This window comes from Ambystoma mexicanum, chromosome 6q (assembly GCF_040938575.1).
Source record: "Ambystoma mexicanum isolate Mex_15411 chromosome 6q, UKY_AmexF1_1, whole genome shotgun sequence".
In the NCBI taxonomy this organism is placed as follows: Eukaryota; Metazoa; Chordata; class Amphibia; order Caudata; family Ambystomatidae; genus Ambystoma; species Ambystoma mexicanum.
The window spans coordinates 51246309-51265754 of NC_090937.1; the positions used below are offsets into that span (position 1 = coordinate 51246309).

At 45.9% G+C, this 19446-nt stretch overlaps 1 protein-coding gene across 1 annotated transcript in view; it reads left to right on the forward strand.

Moving 5' to 3' along the window:
* Positions 1 to 5387: 5387 nt before the first annotated feature.
* TRIM14 (tripartite motif containing 14) overlaps positions 5388 to 19446 on the forward strand; it is a 310180-nt gene continuing 296121 nt past the window's right edge. Inside the window, exon 1 of the mRNA XM_069630461.1 lies at positions 5388 to 5861. Within this exon, the coding sequence (XP_069486562.1) occupies positions 5472 to 5861 (390 nt within the window). The 5' untranslated portion in view covers positions 5388 to 5471. The remainder of the gene's footprint in view (positions 5862 to 19446) is intronic.

Consider the following 19446-nt stretch of genomic DNA (forward strand, 5'->3'; position numbering starts at 1 on the left):
TCGCAGAGCAAACTCGAGGACTCCCAAAACTGAAGCGTGCAGTAACAATATGAAGATGGCTGTCAGAGGAGGGGCTTAGGGAGAGGGCTGTCATTGGATGGGGGCAGTATGACCCAGAGGACAGTGATTAGTTTAAAGGAGAAATACAGTTTGTAAGTGAAAGTGAAAGCTAGGGACCCAGCTGTAGGAATAACTTTCTAACAATCATCTTTCTGTCATTTGTGTGATATGACACTGGGCATTAGCCATGCAACACAAAATGAGGTCTAGTGTACTTTTCTGTAGTAAAAACCGTAATCCAAAATCTTGATTAATTTTAGGGGCATTAACAGATCCCATCTCCAGTTCTCCTTTCTATGACCCTCTTTGTTAGTCTTTGTTACCCCCATACCTGTTATTGGTAGTTCTTCATCCGTTGTAGTTCGCTTTTAACAGGGTTTGAAAGAGGCCCTCCCTCACCAATATTGAGTTACTAGCTTTCCAATCAGTTTCCTTACCGGAGCTGGGGTTGTGCTTTACCAGTGTGATGATATAACTCATACAGAGAACATTGTCTATTTGATATAGCGTCATTATTGTTACTGGTACCAATGTACAATGTACTTTTACTTTGACCCTGTCAATAAATTCCTTTAAGTCCACACCCCCTTTTCCACTACTGGTAACACTGTAATTTTGTGCACTATCCTTAATATGTGACTCCTCTTTAGAGGTAAAGTTTTAGCATCTGGAAGCAGATTTTCCAGCAAGATACCAGTTCGCCTACATTCCAAGCCACATGATGTACCATGGTTCTGGGACTGTTGCAATTCGTACTTAGAGCTATCTTTTCCATAACTCCAGAGGTTGCGTGGTGGAAGAGTATTTTTCTCTTTGGAATCTCATTCAGAACATTAGTAAGGATTTTAAGGGCCGCCCTCTCTGCTTTTGTGGTTTGTTCACTTACAAGGGGCTCGCTCTGTTCAATCTGCCATGTCTCCTTCAATGTGTTGTTCCAAAGATTTTCCTTTGAACACATACTTATGGATAATATCTGATCCAGCCCTGTCTCATCTTTACCCAGGGATCTAGCTTCATGGCTTGATTGTACACTTATTTGGCCAGAACTATTAAGACCCTACAATGATCTTAAGTCTCGTTATTTAGGTTCCAAGTGGCATTTGTTTACTTGCCTTTTTTAATGTATTTCTTTGTTACAAATGCCTGCTTCATTGACTGTTAGTCTAACAGGTTGCGATTGGCTTTCAATTAGAGCAGCTTTAGTTTCAAGCTGTTTTGAACTTGTGGCCTTTTTCCCCTAATCATGTTACTTCGTTTGTGACCCTGCTTTTGTAAGTGGTTACATTTGGGACTATTTAGGTCACTACTTTGCCCTTTATTGCACTATGCACCAGTATTCCTTTTTGCAGACTTTAATTGACTGATGATTTATATGGTAGTTCATTACTGTGTTCTGTTAATTTAGTTGTTCTTGTCACCAAGTTATGCGCCCCTTCTACTTTTGGTGACTTTCTTTTATGTTGCCAAATCTATGATACGTATGCCCACACTGGATATCTGTATCACTTCCACTTCAATGGCCTTAGATTCTGGGTTATGTCAGGTAGATGTTTTCCTTTTTCTTTGCTGCTTCTTAGAAATACACATTTCCTTCTGAATATTTCCCATATGTGTCTTCTCACTGGAATCTGCTCTTGTTCTTTTGTTTTGTACCAGTCCCGCATTTTTACTTTTGGCTAGTGGGTGGTGCTGAAGTGCCAACTATAAGGGCCAACTATTGCATTGGAATACAGCTAAGAGGGTGATAGGATCTAAGGAGAGGCACAGCTTGTGAGTCTTGTTCGGCTATTTACCCACCTGTTGACTTCCTTTGGCCAAGCTAATCACTATGACCATTCACATCTACTACTTGCCCCTCCCTGCCCAAAACACATACTCCTAGAATCCCTTTGAGCTAGCTTTATTAAGCAGTAACATCACACTTTGCTGAGCTATAAGTAGCTGCCAGTGGTTTTTCCAAGCAGTCTTGTTAGAGTTAATACCTTCAGTTTTAAATGTGTTACTGGTTCAATAAATATGTCCTAACCAAGTGTGCCTTTAGCCACTTGGTGAAGAAGCAGCGCCCTTGTCCTTGCACTGCATTCCTGTTAATAAAACATTGGCAACGTCAACAGTTCTGGCTTATGTATAGGTATTAGATAGACATATGCCAGGTACTGCTATCATATGCTACAGATACTTGCATCCTTTTCCAACTGTTACCATCTGCTAGGACTGATTTTCTATACTCTGGCCTGGTGGACAGATGTATAGAAGGCCAACCTTTAGTGTGACAGGGACAACTCTGGGAGCGGTAGCCAAACCACTTCAAGGTAGCAAGGCGAGTGGTCTAGGCTAAGTCACAAGAAGTGGTGAGCTTGTAAGAGGTCCAAAATTAGCACACACACTTAGACAAACAGGTATAAAAATACTTCTTTACTTACGACCAAATAACAGTGGAAAATAATTACAGACAGGTAATACCATCACACACCACTAAAAGTAGATACATATATACAATTACTGATGTAGGGCAAAATACATATCAAACCTCTGAAAAGAAAGGTACAGATTAGTATTAGCACTACACATCCACAGAGAATCAACCCTAACTTCAGAAGTCCATCCATAAGATGTATGGGGCCTTGTGCCCAAAAGCTCAGGAAAGTTCCATACAGTTTTCGGAAGCTGGGAAAAAATAATGTAGGGTCTTCGGGCCCAGTGAACAGTTCCAAGTGTCAGTGGGCAAATTAAACTAGCTAACAAACGTGTTGCCAACTTTCAGAGTGCAGGTAAGTAGCACTATAACACACACCCTGTACTCCGATTCTTCATAAGACTTGTCAGGTCAGGTCAGTTGAAGAAGGTCCAAGGTTGCTTTTCCCACCATCAGCCTCAGCCCTTAATTCCCAGGGGTTGCAGGTTTGAGCAGCTCTCAGGTTGGTGTCTACCTCTGGTGCAAGGTCTCCCAGTTGAAGAATGCAGCAGAACTTGATGCAGAGCCCCTCTCAGGACAGCAATGGACACAGGTAAGCAATTTCAGAGGATGCGCACCGATGCACAGTGATGCAAAGAGATTCACTTGCCACAATCAGACTTTCCCTCCTATCTCGGGTGCCCTTGATGCTAGGACGACGACATTTCGCAGAGGTAAGTTTTGTTGCACAAGCTGAGGATCCCCCAAGATGCAGACCTCAAAGAGGAACAGCAATGTCTGCAGCATGGAAGCCCAAACTCGGAGCTGGTCAGCCAAAGGGCGGTCCCGGGGCACTTCCGAAGGATCCTCTTCGTAGGACTCCGAGCTGACATCCGGAATGGAGGTTCCCTCCACTCCAAGGGTCGCAGCTACTTCACAAGACTGCTGGAGTTCTCCCACAACACTGGGTTCTAGCAGGGCAGCAACAGACGGTGGTCACAAAGCCTTCTTCCGATGGGTCCACAGTCTCCTCGCAAGTCTTGTAGCTGGACACGAGTCTTGACTCCTTCAGTTTCTTGCAGGATCTCTCCAGAATGGGGGCAGGGCTCCTCTTCTTATCCTAATAGCCAGGTAAGAGCAGCCGCTCCAACTAGCCAATGACAGATCTGCCCCAAACACACACCCCAGCAGTGGTCCAATCAGGACCACTGCCAGCTACACTCATGCATAACACTCAGACACACTGGTACTCGTTTTTGGATTGGGACCAGACAGTCCCAGCCCACTTCCTGGCAGCAAACACATATAGCCCTCCAGTAGCCTGCCAAAAGCTTCTGCTATCCCAGGCACTGGAAGTCCATATAAGGAATTTTCTGGTCTCACAGGCCAGGTAGAAGGCTAAAAGACAAGATGGCCAAAGGACAAGCAAAAACATCTCGTGACATGGCCATGTTTGACCACTAGCCACAGTTGGTAGCCAAACACGGTAAACACAGTAAGACTAAAACGAAATGCACCAAAAAATGGTAAAAAGTCACTACTGCCACCAACTTGTCCATTTAGTACACCTAGAGTAACCAAAAATCCTCTGTGTTAGTCTAGGGCAAAACAAAAAGTGTACCCGATTGTACTGCATTGTAAAATGATAAGAAGTTACCACAAGTGATACAAAAAAGTTACTAAAAGTAGTAACAAAGTAACTAGACTAAGGGAAACAATGTTTCCCAGTACTCACATCCTTGAGGACATGTCAGTTTCCCCATAACAGATAAGCAAAAGCCAGTTCAGTGAAGCTTAAGGCTTCACTGCACTGTCAAAAGAACAGGACACATACAAAAATAAAAGCAAAACGTTTGGGGGCCATAGAAATGGAAGGAAAGGTGCAGTAAAGAGGAATCTTTCCTAACACCATTTTATGGCTCAGTGGTACCATTGGGGTAGTGCCTGGCACATGGCTATGCCATGCCTACAAAAGATCACAAACCTATGCCATGATACCCTCCATTCAGGACACCGTGGAATGAATCTCCAATATTCTCCGTCTTATACAAAGACAATTCTGGTGGCCAAGGATGAAGGATGACATAAAAACCCTGGAGTGGGAATGGCTAGCCGAGTATCCTTAAATAGGTATCCATATTTTAAATTAGGGTGGCAGCCACCACTCAGAATTAGCTGCTCAATGTTACATTTCCTAGTATGCCACAATGTGTTACTATTAGATGACATTTTTCTCAAAGACTTCCCCAGTGATTTTACCACCATATGTGATGCTTTTAATGAAGACAATGACGCTGTATTTCATACTTAGCACCGCTTTTCCACAGACCCAGTGATTACTGGATGCTTTTGAAAAATAAAACTATAGTCCGTAGATAGCTCATCGGTTTTAGGCAGCACTGTTACACTAGGGGCATTCTTAGTTGTGCCAAATCTTTCTCTACCACTTGGGAGTCATTTATGCGTGATGGCATTACAGCGCCCTTGACCTTCTTTCATTGGGCCTACTAATCGCGTTTCAATTAATGTGATGTGTTTGTTTTCATTGATTTGGGGAAAGTAGAAACTAAGGCGCTAAGTGCCATCACGAAAATTCCTGTATATTTTGCTGCTTCTATTGCACGCGTACCAAAAAAAGTAATTTTTAATTATACGTTTAATTCAAATAAGCCGTCGTTTTTATTCTCCAGGGCATATGCTCTTTTTTATTTCAATAAATGACATGCCTTAAGGACAATTCTGACGAACAATCTGAATAAAAATTGTAATGAGTGCATGAATGTTGCTTGTAAATCTGATCAGTGATGCTACACCTGTAAGCAAGGGCCTCTGCTGTGCTATCTGAGAAAGGACAGGGAAAACAAATCCAAGTTTCGATTCCTCTCGCGAATGTCACTCAAGAATTGCGGAAGCAGCTGGTGACAGCAAAGGGCGCGCGGTGCAAAGGAGGAGGTGTTTCCAGTCAGGGTACAAACAATACCGCGGCCAAGCCCTTAGCGTGCTACCTGCCCGCCCGATGGCCTCTGCTAACGGCCCCCAAGAGACAAGCCAGGCGGCGCCTCCCACGGCGCCGCTCTGTGACTTCTGCCCCGCAGGCTTCAGCCGGCCTCGTGCAGAGGCCGGATGCCTGACCTGCCGGGCCTCCTTCTGCGCTGCGCACCTGCTCCCGCACCAGCGGCATGGCGCCTTCCAGGGGCACTGCCTGCTGGGGCCGGAGGGCCAGTGGGAGGCTCGAGGGTTAGCAGAGCTAAGGAGGGACGGGCGGCGCTGTGGCGAGCACCGGCAGCGGGAGGTGGAGCTCTTCTGCCGGGACTGCCGGCTCTGCGTGTGCGCCCTGTGCCCAGCACTGGGGCCGCACCGTGGGCATTCGGTTACCTTGATCCAGCAGGAGGCGGAGGAGAAGAAGGTAAGGAGGGGAACCGTGCAGGCACAGCACTTCAGTACTAAAGGAAATCTCACGGTTTGCTCCACAGTCTCGAGGTTTAGGGCCAACTGAGGTAATTTTCTTAATGTTACCAACATTTATTTCTGCATACACTACAAAACGATTGCGTTTGTGACGTAAGTTTATGTTTGCAGATTCGAGAGTGTGTTTCGTTTGAGATATATACACGTGTCCTTATTACTTAGATTTAAACTTCCTATTTTGTGTTTATATTATATTTTAGCTCGGGAGGGGCATGGGGTAATGTGGTATTGCTATGAAATCTTTCCTTGATCAGCTAATACTGCGCCCATTTATTTCCACGATAAATCGTCCCCTCTGCGTGCAACAGGGCGAGGCGCACCCTAATCGGGTAGGCCTATTGCACGCTCTACGTATAAACAACGTCAAGACACACCTTTCACATGTACGGCCTACCCTGTGCACACCATTTATCTGGAGAACAACACTGCCAACTGTAGATATAATATAATTGTAAAACACCACTCACCTGCTGCAGGTCTGTCACAGGTTTTTTACCTGGTACCGCCCACAACGAGACGTGGAAAAACTCCGTCAGTTTATGTATAGAGGAACCTGAATTTCACAGATAAAATATCAAAATAGAAATGTTAAATCACCTCTGTCATCTTATTCCAAAATTACTCCAATAAAAACAAATGAAAAATAATCCTCCCAAAAAATATCTAAACATTCAATCAGATTAATCCAATCCTTAAAGCACCACAATTCATAAAAACAGTACATTCAAACAATTCAGTTGATAAATAAAGCGTAATCTTTAGTGGTGAGATCTATTGTTCCATTTGTAGGGGCATATCAAGTAGGGGGAAACCAGAAATCCTTGTAACCCGTAAATGGAGGAAATAACACGAACACCATGATAATATAATCTCGATCTAAAATAGACATCATAAAATCAACCCTAAAAGTGATAGTCTGCGTTTCCATGCAGTTTGCAGATAGCATGCACATTTCAAAGCAGTATTTACATCTGGAATAGACAAAAGCAATACAAAGGTGGGTTTCACTGTCATATACCACACCCCCTTAGGAAGTCAAGTAAGTAGCATTTCCTTAAATCATCAGAGAGAGGGCAAAATATTAGAAAATGGGCCAGAGTTTCGTCGCAGCCACATACGCAGCAGACATTCTCTGCAAGCCTTGGGCCTATCCATTTGCCAATCAATACCTTAACATGGAGCACATTTTCCATGCAGTCTTGTTTAAAAGAATACGATGGTAAGAATGTGTAGCTGATGTTACATCACAGGGGGGAGAGGTAGATAATTCCTCACTGAGGATTTGGACACGTTCATGCCTTTCCTGTATTTACACCGCAATGTTGCAAAGTTTTGTTTCAGAAGTCCCTTTGACATTCCAGTAATGGTTTTTCGGGATTCTCGAAACTCTGTCCCAAGCCCACTGTCCTTGAAGGTGTTCTAATATTGGCCAACCAGCTGATTTTATCACAATTGCCCAAAGAGAGAACATGGCTTATAAGTAATTTGGTTAGTCTTTTATCCTGGCTTGCCCACAAAGATTGACAAAATGAAATAATTTTAAAAACAAAGAATATCCAAAATGTGGGCAAGTCTGGTTTCCAGATAGGTAACATACGTGGACATAGAGGGAGGAACAGCAAAGTGATGTTAAAGAAAGGCAATTTATTGATTGATTTATTTATTTATAGAGCGCTTTACACCAAGGCGCTGTACATTGGAACAACAAAATACAAAAAACCAACAACACTTAACAATGGGAGCAAAATTTACATACAGAATCATTCAACAAAACAGTGCAAAGAGCAATTAACTGAGGGGGGTAGAAAGGGGAGAGGGAAGAGGTGGGGGGGAGTAGGAGTTGGACAGGGTGAGGGGAAAATGGAAGAGGAAGAGAGAGGAGTAGGAGAGGGGAGAGTGGAATCGGGTGAGAGGGGAAGTTTTCAAGGAGGAGAATGGAGGATGGAGGAGGAGGGATTTAAGGGAAGTGCGAAATGAGGCGAAGGTCGTGGTAGAGCGGATTGTGAGAGGGAGTGAGTTCCAGTGCAGAGGTGCAAGGAGTTGGAATGAGCGGAAACGGGAGGAGGCGCAGGGGGAAGGAGGAACAGTGAGGAGGAAATGGTCAGCGGAGTGAAGGGGGCGGGATGGGGAGTAGAAGGAGAGATAAGGAGGAGTAAGACCATGGAGGGATTTGAAGACAATGCAGAGAAAGTAGAATTTAAGCAGTGAGTGGAAAGGTAGCCAGCCAAGGTAAGAGAGCGAGGAAGAGATAGAGTCACAGGAGGTAAGGAGACGGAGGGTACGGACAGCAGAGTGGTATATGGATTTAAGAGGGGCAAGTTAAGTTTCGGGAAGTCCAAAGATTAGAGAAGAGCAGTAGAAGAGGCGGGAGAAGATGAGAGAGGAAATTAGGAGTTTGGTAGCGTGGAATGTGAGGGAGGAACATATTTTGCGTATATTGTAGAGGTAGTATCGGCAGGTGCGGGAGGTGAGTGAAATTTGGTGTGAGAAGGTGAGAGAGGAATCAAAAAGAACACCTAGATTACGAGCTTGGGGGAGATCGGGAGTTTAGAGGGAGGAAAGTGAATGAAAGGAGGAGGGGAGGGAGGGAGAAGAGAATTAGAGGGGAAGAAAAGGACTTTGGTTTTATCGGTGTTAAGAGAAAGCCGGAGGACATCCAGTTCTTGATAGCAGTGAGGCAGGAGGAGAGTTTAAGGTGGAGGTCAGGTGCGAAGGTGGAGAAAGAAATTGTCAGCATAGAAGTGATGGGAAATGCCAAACGAGGAGATGACAGGGGCAATGAGAGAGGTGTAAAGAGAGAAAAGGAAAGGACCAAGTACAGAGCCTTGAGGAACACCGTAGATAAGAGGAAAGGAAGGAGAGGACTGGCCTCCCCACGAAACAGCAAAGGAACGGGAGGAGAGGTAGGAGGATAGCCATTTTAGAACAGGGCCTTTAAATCCGAAGGAGGAAAGAGTATGGAGTAGGAGTGTATGATCGACAGTGTCAAAAGCTGCAGAGAGATCAAATAGAATAAGGATAGAGGATTGCTTAGCATGACGAGCAGAGAGGAGTGAGTTAAGGATAGAGGTGAGAGCAGTTTCAGTGGAATGTTTGGGACGGAAGCCAGATTCGAAGGGAGGAAGGAGAGAGGAAGAAGTAACAAAGGATGAGAGTTGAGAGTAGGCAATGCGCTCAAGAAGCTTAGAAATGAAAGGTAGAAGAGAGATAGGTCTGTATTAGTAGTGAGAAGTGGATCGGCGGAGGGTTTCTTTAGAATAGGAATAATCGTTGCGTGTTTGAACGTAGAGGGAAAGGTTGATGAGAGAGGCAGGAGTTGAAGAACGTGGTAAGGTAAGGGATAAGAAGAGGGTAGATCTTGGGGATAAGAACAGAGGGGAGAGGGTGAGAGGGGGCGGACGTGGGGTGGGCTTTGGATAGAAGGGAGGAGACTTCAGAAGGGGAAACAGGTGAGAAGATGGACATAGTAGAAGAGGGAGGAGAGGGGGGAGGGGGAGTCAGAGAGGGAGTTAATTTTTTTGCCAGAGTGTGAGGATTTTGGAGGAGAAAAAATTGGCAAAGTCAGAAGGAGAGAGTGTGGAGTTGATTGAGGGATCAGGAGTTGGAGGAGAGAGAAGACGGGAGAGAGTTGGAAAAATCCGACGAAGGTGGTAGGCTTGAGACTGGAGAAGGTGAGAGTAGTAGGAGGTTTTAGCTGCTGCAAGACAAGAGTTGTAAAGTGCGTGGTAAGAAAAGTAAGAAGTTTGATTAGAAAGCGAGGGAGTTTTGAGCCAGAGCCAGAGTCTCTCTAACTGCCGGAGAAGGCGCCGCATAGAACAGAGATGGGAGGTAAGCCAGGGTTGAGAAGGCTTCTGAGTAGGACGAAAGAGAGAAAGAGGGTAAAGTTGATCTAGGGCAGTGGAGATAGAAGAGGAAAGGGAATAGAGAGCATCGTCTGCAGAGAGTAGAGCAAAGTCATGGGGAGATGGAAGAGAAGCTGAACAAGTGTCAGAAAAGAGGGTAGCGTCAAAATTACGAAGGCCACAACGCAAGTAGATTGGAGGGGAGGGATTAGCAGTAATGGAGTGCGAGAGAGGAGATAGTGAGAATGAGAGTAAAGCATGGTCTGAGAGATAAACGGGAATAGAAGAGACAAGGGAGGAGGGATAGGATGAATTGAAGATAAGGTCAAGAGTTGACGTAGGGGATGAGGGAAGGGGGAGAGGAGGTAGGAGTCGAGGATGGAGAGGAGGGGAGAAGATTGAGGGGGAGAAGGAAGATGGATATTAAAGTCGCCAAGTACAGTTAGAGGAGAGGGGGAGGGAGAGATAAGCGAGAGGAGGTGATCTAGGTCTTCATAGAAGGAAGAGAGAGGGCCAGGGGGGTGATAGATGATCAGGAAGGAAATAGGGTGGGGAGTGGAGAAGGACTTGTAGAGGAATTCAAAGGAAGGGAAAGAGGGGAGAGTTGGAGAAGAAGAGGAGGAGATGTATCTGGGTTGGTACAGGAGACCGACGCCACGGCCAGAGGGGCGAGGGGTGTGAATGAAGGAGGAAGAGGAGGTCGTCAAGGATGCAGGGACAGAGGTGTTATGAGGGGGAATCCAGGTTTCAGTAAGACAGAGAAAATGAAGGTTGAGGCGAAAGAATAAATCGAGGGTAGCTGCAGTTTTATTACAGATAGATCTGGCGTTCCAGAGAGCAGTGTTCATGAGGGCAGAGTGGTTGGCAGTGGGGGGGTAAAGAAGAAGGTTAGGGCGGTGAGAGAAGGACTGGGGGTAACTGGAGGAGCAGGGGTGATGAAAGTGAAGAGGACTAGGCATTAGGACTAGGAGGAGAGAGGAGAGAAGAAGGGAAAGGGGAAGGATGAAGGGTGGAGAGATGGGGGGGAGAGTGAGGTGGAAGGGAGTTATGGAAGATCGCATACCAAAGGACAAGGAGAGGGACAAGTAGAGCAGGTAGGAGTTAGGAATGTGGCGGGTAGAGACCAGTATGACAGTTGCAGAAGGGGGAGGCAGTAGGCAATGAAGGACCAGGAGAGAAGGGGGAGTGGAAAGTGACAGGAGGGGATACGGGATGGCGCCAAAGGTGGACACGAGTCCAGTGATTAAAGTTGGCAGGTAAGGACAGTGGAGACAGAGGGAGCAAGCACACGGAATAGAAATTGGAGTAGTCCAGGTACAGAATGGCGCCAAAAGTGGACCAGTGATGAGAGGTGGCCCGGAAGGAGCTAGAAGCGTTAGAGGGAGCAGGCACTCGAAACTGCAGTTGGAGGAGTCCAGGTGCTTGGGTCAGGAAAATGAGGTGGTAATTTTGGACAGCTGCCAGGTGATCACAGGTCCAGAGTTGAGAGATGACCAGCAGGAACCTCTAGAGGCAGAGGGAGTAGATACTAGCAGATATGGTTGGAGGAGACCAAACGTGTTGTTGAACAAACACACTTCCGGCGGGCCGGACCGATGTAGGTGTAGACCCACAGAGGCTGCAGGTTCACAAGAATTTCTTCATATTGTAGCACATTCAGATTGCCCACACCCCATAATTCGATGCCATAAGACCATGCTGCTAGGCTTGTTCCCTTTGAGGCAGTCAGCATATGATTGACCGAGTATTGGTGAAGTACCTTCGCAAATCTGAAGAGATTGTTGGTTGCTTGTCTCATCTTTACTCTACACTTACTAATGTACTCATTCCATGAAAGACTGCTATTAAACGTCATCGTCAAATACTCAACATTTTGGTAGTATGATAAGACATTGGCCTTCATTACAAGTTAGATGGTCCGGATATAACGGTGCCGGTAAAATCATACCAGCACCGTTTTCCGGACAGTCTAACTACAAGTTCTGTGGCCGTGTGGTGTTACACCCGCCAGGTCTGACCTGGCGGGCGTAACACCACCGGCCGCAGATGGACGCGGAAACACCGGCACCATCACCACATGGTGCCGGTGTTTCCCCTTCCCCTTCCCTTCCGCTTCCCCATTCCCGTGGAGTGCTATTGGACTCCACGGGAATGGGGATTTACAGAATCCTGGCTCCGAAATTACTGGATCACCGGGGGTGTAATGCCTTGGTAATTCAGGCAAGTCCGGAGCCGCTAAATCCCCACGAGTCCGGCTTCAGCCTACCGGTTTTACCGGCACGGCTACCGCCAGACTCATAATGAGGCCCAGTGTCTTCTCGTTCAAAGGAAATGGAAATGGCCTAGCAGAGGTTGTCTGCCAACTGCACACCATGCAACCAGCATTTCCGGCTCACCTCCTGTATCCAATGCACCTTGCCCTGCGGCTACCAGTCCCTTGGCAGACATAGTTGAGAGACTGACAGCCATGGAGGCAGCCCAAGCCCGGGTAGAGGCCAGCATGAGGGAAATGCTGGAGACTTGCCTGTCATTTGAGCCAATTTTTATACGAAACAACTAATCCAGTGGTAAGAGAGCAAGTATTCACAATACAGTATCCTAGTATCCTCCCTCTCGTCCTAGAGCCGATATACTGTATTTAACTATTGTGACCTGCTTCCTCATACTGTTTGCCATTTATACCCTGCTCCAGCCTAGCGCCACTATCCCAACCCTGTTAACTGTCTGTCAACCAGACCATTAAACAAGTCTGTCTCTGTGTCGCAGCCACTGCTCACTCACAATCAGTCCTGTAGGTAGTATCCTCATTAGCTGCACAGCCCATGTTCAAACATTAAAACTGCATTCAAGCGTGCCCCGCACCACACCTAGTTAGATGCTCCGCTTCTAAAACCTGACTTCATTCTCATTTGTTCCCTCCCTTTGCTCCACACGTCTTAATGGTCACTTTTGCGCTCAACTGTTACGCTGTTGCCTTCTGGCTCGTTACCAGAAATGTACTTTAAATATTTTACTACTTTGTTCTGCCCAATACGTTCTACAATTGTATGTATACCAAACTCGCACGCATACCATAGCGCCAACTATGATGAGTCAAATACTGTACTGTATTGCTCGCTTGCATATCAGAGCAGCAATTGTACTGAGTTTTTTTGTATACATTTATTGTACTGTATTACTCCCCATCACCAGTTTGGCACATTAGACTTTCACCTAAGCATAGTACTTGTTACTCCATTACCAGTTAAGTCACAGGAAAAACATAGTTCTTAAGGTTAAAGGGCTACTCAACACTCCTTCTGCCTGAACAGTAACAGCTGCTCCTCACCCTCCTCTATTACTCTCACTTCATGGCTACCAGAAGACTACCCACGTTTGTAGACATCGACCCTACACACTTCTTGCCACTTCTCCTCAACACACAACATATCCCTAACCCAAAGGTCATTGGTTCCACCACGCGCAATACAAACTCACTAGCCCGTAGACTTCACAGGCTTAGAAACCGCACAAGACCCCCTGCCGTCTGCAAACGCCCTACATCTACTCACACCAGAAATTCACATCTTGGGTACCGCTCCCGACACACCCTAAAGCACACCGCCCTCGAAACTAATTCTAACTACTCGCACCCCAGCGGACAACCTCCCCAGTGTCCCAAAAATCGCTTTAGCCACTCAGCCATCCTCACAGTCCATTATCATCAAAGGTGTAGCTTGTGCACTCATCATGCTAGATCACTTCCAGCTCACGCAACTGAGATCCATTACCTCATTACTAACTTGGACCTAGATGTTTTGGCCATCACCGAAATTTGACTTCATGAAGCCTCAGGACTATCCATCTCTCTTGCTCTTCCTCCAGGGTATACCATGCTCCGTAAAGACAGACCTACTGCCAAAGGTGGGGGAGTAGCCCTTATCCTCAAAGAAAACCTAACAGCCAGACAAACCTTCCATCTCAGTCAAGCTCTCCATCTCACCCAACATCATCATCGATATTCACTAAGCCTACCCGCCATCAGGCCCTCTAGCTGACTTTCATGACAACCTAATCCACCTTGTGGGTGGTAACCTAAAAATTTCCACCAAAGCCATCCTTCTGGGTGATTTCAACTTGGGCCTCAATGATCCAAAAGATAAAACTGCCAAAGCCCTAGCCAAGGGCTTACTTGCTAGGCTTCCAGCAAAAAATCGACAATCCAACCCACTGTAAAGGGCGCACCCTAGATTGGCTTGCAGACCATAACTGTGATGTAGACCTCAGCTCTAACGTTCTGTCCCCATGGACTGATAACCACCTTATCCACTTTCTCATTCCCACCATCAATAAAGCTAAAGACATGCCGATGTCTGTCCCACCTGCTCTGGCTAGAAGCGCTCGCAACCTAACCAAAGGCAGGATCCTCCCAGCCCTCCAGCTCCCACTCTCCTCAGACCCCGCTGTGCTAGTGGAAATTTACAACACCACTCTCAAAAAAGCAGTGGATGCCATTGCCCCGCTGGAGAACAAGAAAGCGAAAAATAAGAAACACTCCAATTCCTGGTTCTCTGCCGAACTCAAGGAACTTCGTTCCCGCAAACAATCTGCCTTAAGCAACTGGCAAGAAACCACAGTCCTCTACTCTAGACATCTATAAAAGCCTTGCAAATCAGTACAAAAAAGCTATTATTGTAGCTAAATCGGCATCCTACAATGACAGGATTTCCAACGCCACCTCCGAATCTAAGGAGTTGTTCTCAATATTTAAAGAACTGGCCTCTCCGGTCACCAACACACAACCAGTCATCAAAGACGAGTCCTGGTGCACCAATGTTCAAAAAGCAATGATTAGCAAAATTGAACTCCTGCAAAAGAAAATCGGTGACCACTCCAAAATACCAGTACCTCTCTAAAATACAGATGTCCGCCTGTTCTGTTTCCAGCACAGCCACTGCAGTTAAAAAAAAACTCTTCTCCTTTAGGGAAGTAACGGAGTCAGAAGTTCTTGACATCATCCAGAAAATAAAACCCTCAAATTGTAAAGGTGGTGCCTGCAAAGCCACTTTAGTCAAAGATTGTGCGGATTCCCTAGCCCCATTCTTGACATCCTTCATCAATGCCTCCTTCAAGACTAACGCAGTCCCTTCCTGCCTTAATGAAGCTTGGGTTTGTCCATTATTAAAAAAGCCCAGTCTAGATCCTGAATCTCCCAACAACTACAGACCTATCACCACGGTCCCATTCCTTCTAAAAAGTTTAGATAAAGTTGCCCACAACCAAATGCAACAGTTTGTTGAAGCAAACCACATCCTAGGCAATCGGGCTTCCGCCCAGGCCACAGCACTGAGTCCGCCCTATTGGATCTCAAGATCCAACTGTTACCTAGTTGACAAAGGCCAACCAGCACTTCTCCTCTTATTGGATTTGTCGGCTGCCTTTGATCTCGTGGACCATGACAGCCTGTGCAAACACCTTACAAATGCTGCTTACTTCTCCACCGAAGCCAGAGCCTGGATCTCCTCCTTTCTCAAGGGGAGACTCATGAGGGTCTTCTCCGATCAGTCATGTGCCGCACCCACCACCTTACTCTGTGGTGTCCCGCAAGGTTCTTGCACAGCCCCTGCGTTCTACAATATTTTCACCCATCCCCTCTTCAAGGACTTGGATGATCGTGGCATAGCCTACACAAACTATGCCGACGATGCCCAAGTCCTACTCCCCCCTCACAGGCTCCTATGCACAAGATGCTTCCGCCCTGGACAACATTTATGCAGCCATACAGACATAGATGTCAGCTAATGGACTATGTCTTAACGGGGACAAAACAGAGATCCTCCTTGTAGGCTCTAAAGAATTGCTTAACAAACTTGACCCGCAATATCAGACTTTCATCATTGACAACACACCTATTAAGGTGTCCCCAGCAGTCAAAACCCTTGGAGTATATTTTGACTCAACCCTATGCATGACATGCCAGGGGAGTGCTATTGCCTCAGCCTCAGCATTCACCGCCAAAATCATTAATGCTGTGAACCCTACCTATCCAATACTAACTGTTTAGCAATAGCGAGAGCCACAGTTGGGGCAAAACTTTTATTGTAATGCCTTACTCCTGGGTACCTCCCCAAAAAACCTCCATAGGTTACAAGTTACACAAAACGAAGCCCTCAGAGCCACCCTGAGCATCCCTAAAAAAGGAACACCTCTCTCAAGCTAGGAGGGATGCACATTGGCTACCAGTTAAAGTACGCATCCTTTTAAAAACCATGGCCATCACGCATAAATGCATCTCCCGCACTACCCCCCACCCACATAGCAGAAAAGATCATTCCCCTCACTGCTGCCAGACCCATCCGCTCAAACCGTGCCAAATTTGATGTTTGTCCCCACCTTCAATAGAACTAAAGCGGCAGGGGCCAGCTTCCAACATCTAGTGCCTAAACATTGGAATGCCTTGCCGACAGCTCTCAGAAATGAAGCATCTTAAACCATCTTTTGCAAAGTTCTTAAAACCAAACTGTTTAATTTGCATAGGAATTTCATAAACCCGTTTCTGTTCCGATGTAACCAAGGGACATACTGTATACCTCGCTTCCTGAAACTTACCTATATTTTGTATTGTACCTGGTACTCAAATTTAGTTTAGTTTATTATTTATAGGGCACGCCATACCCTGGGGCATCAGGGCGCGCAAGACAGGAATATGCTCAACTTAGTTACAGGTACATGTTAAGTAGGAACAGTACAGGGTCATCATACAATTTACAGTAGGCGGATATATACAAGGCCAGATCTAAGTCCAGAAACAAAGTTTTGCAGGTGCAGGTATTCTTGAGGGGAATATAAAATAATAATATATACAATAATAATAAATAGGCACCAGAAACTTTCCAGTGCAGGAAGAGAGAGGCGGATTCAAATATCCTGGTAAAGGGGTGCAAGTAGAACTTCAGGTTAGTTTGCCAGTGGATACAGTCAAGTCAAGCAAGTCAGGGTAGTTAGGTGTCATTTGCTCTCAACCAATTGGTCAAGTACTGCCTGAATTTCGCAAAGGGCTGGGGTTCTCTGATGCCATGGGGTAGTGAGTTCCACAGCTGCGCAGCCTTGACTGGGAAGCTGTGCCCTCCTATAGTAGCAAGTTTAAATCGCGGGACTTGTAGGCAGTTAGCGTTCGCTGTTCTTGTGGGTCTGGTCGAGGTTCTTAGATGTCGCCTGTCCTTGAGGTAGGGTGGTGCTTTGTTTTTGAGGCACTTGTGGGTAAGGGAGTCAATTTTGAGTTGAATTTTATCAGAAGTGGATAGCCATTTATATTCTCTTCTTACCGAAGATAAATGCTCCTTTCTGTTAATCTTGAGAGCTGCTCTCAGGGAATTGTTCTGGAGGACCTGGATTTTATGGATAGTCTGTTTATTAGCCCCAATGTATAGTCCATTACAATAATCCAATTTGGATAGTATAAGGGCTCTGGCAAGCGTGATGCAACTGTCTGTAGAGAGGAATTGTTTGCTGGCTCTGATGAGTTTGCATGTGTATGCAGTAGCTGAGGCTAGAGAGTTAACTTGTTTAGCAAAGTTCAAGGTGGCATCTAGGTAGAAGCCTAGGGTCTTCACTTCCTTTGCTACTTATTACCATCGATAATGAAGTTGGCATAGTCGGGCTGAGTTTGGATATGTATGTCGGGGTGCCTAGGATAATGAGCTCAGTTTTGTCATTGTTTAGGCATAATCCGTGTGTGGCCATCCATGCCTGAACAATGCTGTAGATTTTATTCACTAAGGCCAGATCCTTGATGTAATCTCCTGAGAGCAGAAGGAGGATGTTTATGTTTATTATTTGATAATGCCCACAAAACCCAGAGGTAGCCGGGCGCAGCAGGTACAAGGTTACTTAAGCTTAGGTTGCATACATACGGAGGATCAGTACAGTGCATACATGTCAATACAGGCAGTTGAAATGAGAGCTAACATGTTACAATGTTAAGGGTACATGTATACAGAGAGGTAGAAGGGTAGAGGCAAAGTAGTCTTTGAACCGCATTTCAGGAGTATCACAACAGTTAGGTACAGCGAAAATTAGTTGTCGTTGGACCAGAGCCAGTTTTTTACCTTACTTCTAAAGCTGGAATAGGATAGGTTTGCTCTCAATGCAGTGGGCAATGCATTCCAAGCCTGGGCAGCTCTAACAGGGAAGCTTACTCCACCCGCTTTGGATCGTCTAAATCTAGGGGTTTCTAGCAGGAAGTGGTTAGTAGCTCTGGTGTGGTGGCTGGACGATTTTCTAGTCAGTCTGGCCGAGATGTAGGCGGGTGCTGTGTTGTTGAGCCCTTTGTGGGTGGGAGATAGTGGCTTGAGAAGGACTCTGTCGCTGATTTTTAGCCAGTGGTAGTCTTTCCTGATGTTGGAAATGTGTGCTCTACGGGGTATGTCAAGGGCTGCTCTGAGAGCGTTGTTTTGAAGGATTTGCATTTTATGTATGATGGCTTTATTAGCTCCTGCATAGAGGGCATTACAATAGTCCAGCTTCGACATTACTAATGCGTTAGCTAGCGTGATGCAGTTAGTTTTGGAAAGGTAAGGTCTACAGGTCCTGATTAATTTACAGGTGTACGCTGTAGAGGATGCCAAAGTATTGACTTGTTTTTTGAGGGATAGAGTGTAATCAAGGTAAAAGCCTAGTGTTTTTACCTCAGTTGCCACCTTGATTGTGTTACCATCTATGTTGAAATTGCTATAATTGGCACTACGTTTTTTTAGGGTGGAGTCGGAGCCCAAGATCACTATCTCAGTTTTGTCGTCATTTAGGCAGAGGCCGTGGGAGGCCATCCATGCCTGAATGAGGAAGTACATTTTATTTACTAGAGCTGTATCTTCGACAAAGTTGCCTGATAGTGGTATGAGAATCTGCGTATCGTCCGCATAATTAGTATAGGTTACCCCTAGTCTGTCAAGTTTGTCGAAGAGTGGCTTAGTAAAGATATTCTACATTGTTGGGGAGACACATGAGCCTTGTGGGACACCACAAGTGATATGGATTGGGTCTGCTGCAGCTACAGGGGAGAACACTCTCATCGTACGGTTAGCTAGGAAGGATTGTACCCATGCTATAGCTTCACTTGAGAAATGGGCGGCAAACGCTAAATGGTTGCATAATACTGCATGATCCACCAGGTCAAAGGCCGCTGATAGGTCAAGGAGGAGGAGCATAGCTGTTCTACCTTTATCCTTCAACTTGTCGATTTGTGTCTTGAGGTCGATTAGGGCTGTTTCAGTACCGTGAAGTGGTCTGAAGCCAGATTGCCGTGAACCTAATAGCTGGTCTGACTCCAGATAGTTTTGGATCTGGGGGTAGGCTACTCTATCGATGATTTTAAAGAGAAATGGGACTGTAGTAATGGGCCTGTAGTTAGTGGGGATTGCTGGGTCAAGTGTCTGTTTTTTGAGTAGGGGCAGTACCCAAGATTCTTTAAGGTTAGTGGGTACAGTACTCGTATTGAAGGAGGCGTTCATTAGTTTTGAGATGAAGGGTGCTAAGTCTCTGGCTGCATCCTTGATGATTTGCGCAGGGCAGCTGTCGCCTTGGCAGTTCGATGGTTTAAGGGATAGAATAACCTTTTCAGTTTCCAGTATAGAGATGTTAGTAAACCTGAAGGGTTGACAATTGCTTTGGGTGGATGTGCTGGGTATCTCTTTCAGTGGGGTG